This window comes from Callospermophilus lateralis, chromosome 7 (genome assembly GCF_048772815.1).
Source record: "Callospermophilus lateralis isolate mCalLat2 chromosome 7, mCalLat2.hap1, whole genome shotgun sequence".
Taxonomy (NCBI): domain Eukaryota; kingdom Metazoa; phylum Chordata; class Mammalia; order Rodentia; family Sciuridae; genus Callospermophilus; species Callospermophilus lateralis.
Window position 1 is genome coordinate 108,268,225 of NC_135311.1, and position 3,665 is coordinate 108,271,889.

Genomic DNA, 3,665 nt, shown 5'->3' on the forward strand with positions numbered 1-3,665 from the left:
CTCAGAAATTTCCAAGAACTGTCCTCAGGGCTTGGAATAGGCCATCAGGTATGTCTGTCTGGAAAGGGGAGTTGAGAAACAGAGGACAAATAGATAATTGGTGGTGAGTAAGGGACAAGTAACGAACCCAGCAGTCTGACCTCTAATGTACTGACAAAACATGAGAGGAGGATGGCCAGGTAGAGTCAGTTGAGGAGGCAGCTTGAGACCAAAGGTTCCTGTGGCTTGGAACTCACCAAGACACCTGGGGCACCTCGCTGGTGGGAGTCCAGCTCCCTGGGACCCACAGCGCTGTGGGCTTGCAAAGATGGGAGTTCATAAGTGGAGGGAAAAGAGAAGAGCTCACAAATTGGAGGGGACACACAGTCCAGTGTCGAGATGGAGGGAGTCTCCCCAGGGGTGGAGGACAGCGAAGGATTCTGCAGATGTGTTCAATTCAGAAGGCAAAGATGGGGCCTCAGAGGTGCGCCCCAAGCGGGAGGGTGGTGGGGACCGCGACGCGGCCGCCCACAAGGCACGCTCTGGTCCTGAGGGAGAGTGACTACAGGAGCTCTTGCTCTGGGAGAGGCTCACAGGTAGCGCTCCAGCCCCGGCGGCGCGAAGCCTGGCTGCCTCAGGTAGGCCTCCCCGGGGCTCAGCGGGCCGAGGGCACCGGCCGGTCCGGCCAAGGCCAGAAGGGGCTCGGCGGGCAGCGGGCCAGGACCGGGGCGCGTCGCGGGCAGCCCCAGGCGGTCGGGAGCTTGCGAGTAGAGCGGCGGCGAGGCGGCGGCCGCGCAGGGCGCGAAGGCGGCGGCGTCGGGCGCGGCGCAGCAGGGCGGCTCGGGGGCGCCCAGCCCCGCCAGCTCCGGCTGCAGGCTCACCAGGCTGTCGACGCTGAAGAGGCGCGCGGGCGGTGCGGGCCCGGGCGCGGCGGGTGGCGGGGCGAGCAGCCCGGGGCCCGTGGGCGCGTAGGGCGAGTAGGGGAAGGGCAGCGGGGGCCCCGGCGGCGCGGCCGCATGCGCAGGCAGCTCGGCGCGCTTGAAGCGCTTGCGGCGCCTCAGGAAGCTGCCGTTGTCGAACATGTCGGCGGCCGCGGGGTCGAGCGTCCAGTAGTTGCCTTTGCCCGGGTTGCCCGGCTCGCGGGGCACCTTGACGAAGCAGTCGTTGAGCGTGAGGTTGTGGCGGATGCTGTTCTGCCACTTGCGCGGACTGTCGCGGTAGAAGGCGAAGCGCTCCGTGATGAAGCGGTAGATGGCGGCCAGCGTGAGGCGGCGGCCCGGGGCGTGCGCCAGCGCCATGGCGATGAGCGCGATGTACGAGTAGGGCGGCTTCCCGCGCTGCAGGGGCCGCCGCCGCCGCCGCCCCGAGCCCGGCGCGGGCGTGGGATCCGCCTCCCCGCCGCCCGCCGCCGCCTCCTCGGGCTCCGGCCCGGGCTCGGCTCCGGCCATCGGCGACGGCGGCGGCCCCGACGGCGCGACGGAGGGTAGGGCCGGGAAGCCCGAAAAAGCGGCGGGCGAATCCATGTCGCTGCGCCCGGTCATCAGGATGTGGCAGACCCTGCCCGCGTTGGGGAGAGCAGGGGCCGCAGAACTGCCTTATATGGACAGAGCCCCCTCCCCACCAGGGGAGAGGGCTCGGACCTTCCCTGTTGGCCTGAGCCTCCCCTCTAATTTGCTTTCCCAGCCCCCTTACTGTGCTCACAGCCCCCTCAATTTCGCCCCTCCTTCAGTCTCATCCCTTGGGGTCAGTTTTCCCAGACCCTGCCTCACCCCTTCCCTGTCTCCATTGGGTCAGCCTCGAGGCCCTAGCCCCAACCCAAGGTATTTGATCAGCCCCTTCCCTTTCCACCCCTCCCTCTACCCCCTCCCCTTTGGGTCAATCCCAATCACAAATCCACCCATTCAGCGCACTCTCCTGGCCCTCTCCCCATTTTGCTCCTCCCTCCCCACAGTCAGATCCCCTCCATGCTCAGGTCCTTCCATCCCCAGCTGAATCTGGGATAAAAGAAGTCTTGCCAGCCCACAGTGCCCTGTGTGGCTGCTCAGGGAGGCCTCAGGCCATGGTTGGACAGTAGGGAACCAGGGCAGAGGTCACAGAGAAGGGCAGGGGCAGAGACAGGCTCTGGGAAGAATATCTGAAGACCCCAGATCAGGGTCACCATCTCTTCTCTCTGCTCCCTCCCCCACATACTCCCTATTCTGTCCTTGCTGCAGGCCTTGGGAGCTTCTTTGAAAAAATAGTAAAAAATGATCCAACTGTTTTAAATCAAGAGCTCCTCAAACCCCACAGTTGGTGGGGGGGCTAGGGTTGTGGCTCAGAGGTAGAACTAGCATGCCTAGCATGCATGAGGCACTGGGTTCAATCCTCAGCACCACATAAAGTAAAATAAAGACATTGTGTCCACCTATAACTAAAAAATTAAAAAAAAAATTTTAAAAACCACACAGTTGGAGATGCCCTTTGGACTACAGATCTCCACACCTCTCCTGTTCAAGGAAACTGTTCCCCTTCTCTTCCCCACCCCACCCAACCCCCAGCACCTACACAGAAAGCCACAAACAGCTCTGCACAGCTTCCAGAGCTCCAAGAAACAGTTACCAGTTGGGAGACAGACCCCCACCAAGAGCTTCTATTATTTATTTATTTTTTATTCAAAACATTACAAAGATTTCAGAATCACAACGGTTACACATCCACATTTTTACATAATACCATAATAGTAACTGTTGTATTCTGCTACCTTTCCTATCCTCTACTATCCCCCCTCCCCTCCCCTCCCATCTTCTCTCTCTACCCCATCTACTGTAATTCATTTCTCTTCTTATTTTTTTCCCATTCCCCTCACAAAAGGAGCTTCTATTAGACTGAAGATCTGAGGGGCTTTCTGATCCTGAGACATCACACTCTTGTCCATTGGGGGATAGGGAGTTTAGGCAGTTTTGTTGAAAAGTCAGTCTGGGTAATACCACCCACCACTATCATTTAGAGGGAACCAAAGAGTGAAGGAGCCCTGTCCTAAATCACTTTGTGGACAGACAAGATCAAGGAACTTGGAGGGCTGGGTGTACAATGAGGCACCTTTGGTGCTAAGTTTAAGGGGCACTCTCAAGATCTTGCAAATGCAGGATCAGCCCTTGAAAGCCAGGGCTTACTGCCATCTGGGGACTCATTTACCCCACCCTAATCCAGTTCCCATGTAGTGTGCCTTACCTTTCTACAGATGACCATAGCTAGCTTCAGGTTGCCTGTGGCTCAAAGTGTCAGAATCCAAACAAGCCTGGAGCTCAAAGGGCCTCTCTCTTATTTCCAGTAGCAGTAAAAACCCAGATACTATTACTGAGCATTTTGTATTTAGTAAACACTTTAAATACATTATTATTTCATTTACATTTGAGCATACCTGTGAGGTGTTATTATTTTGTTATTATGTGAATGAGAAAACTGAGAGGTTAACCTCACATAATAACCAGTAATGGCAGAAGTCAGAGCACTGGTGCCACCACTCTCCTAGCACCGTCTTTTAAAGCAGAAAATTTAGAAATAAATTTAGTAATTTATTTAGTAATTCCTCCAGCTCCCCACCCCCACTGCAGCTGCAAGTTGGTTCACTGACCTGGTCAGCATATCTAGGTGCCCATTAGACATCACTACATGGATGTCTCAAGGCATTTGAAACCCGGTTTCCT

The 3,665-nt window shown here is 56.9% G+C and overlaps 1 protein-coding gene across 1 annotated transcript; it reads right to left on the reverse strand.

Annotated features, from left to right (window-relative positions):
- Nucleotides 1–569: 569 nt before the first annotated feature.
- Nucleotides 570–1,520, reverse strand: Foxe3 (forkhead box E3). The gene has a single exon (XM_076860296.2). The coding sequence runs from the start codon at nucleotides 1,518–1,520 to the stop codon at nucleotides 570–572; it is 951 nt and encodes a 316-aa protein (XP_076716411.2).
- Nucleotides 1,521–3,665: the final 2,145 nt, after the last annotated feature.

What these genes read in the sequence shown, in the direction of transcription:
- Foxe3 (XM_076860296.2), bottom strand. Translation starts at nt 1,520, where the DNA reads ATGACCGGGCGCAGCGACATGGATTCGCCCGCCGCTTTTTCGGGCTTC.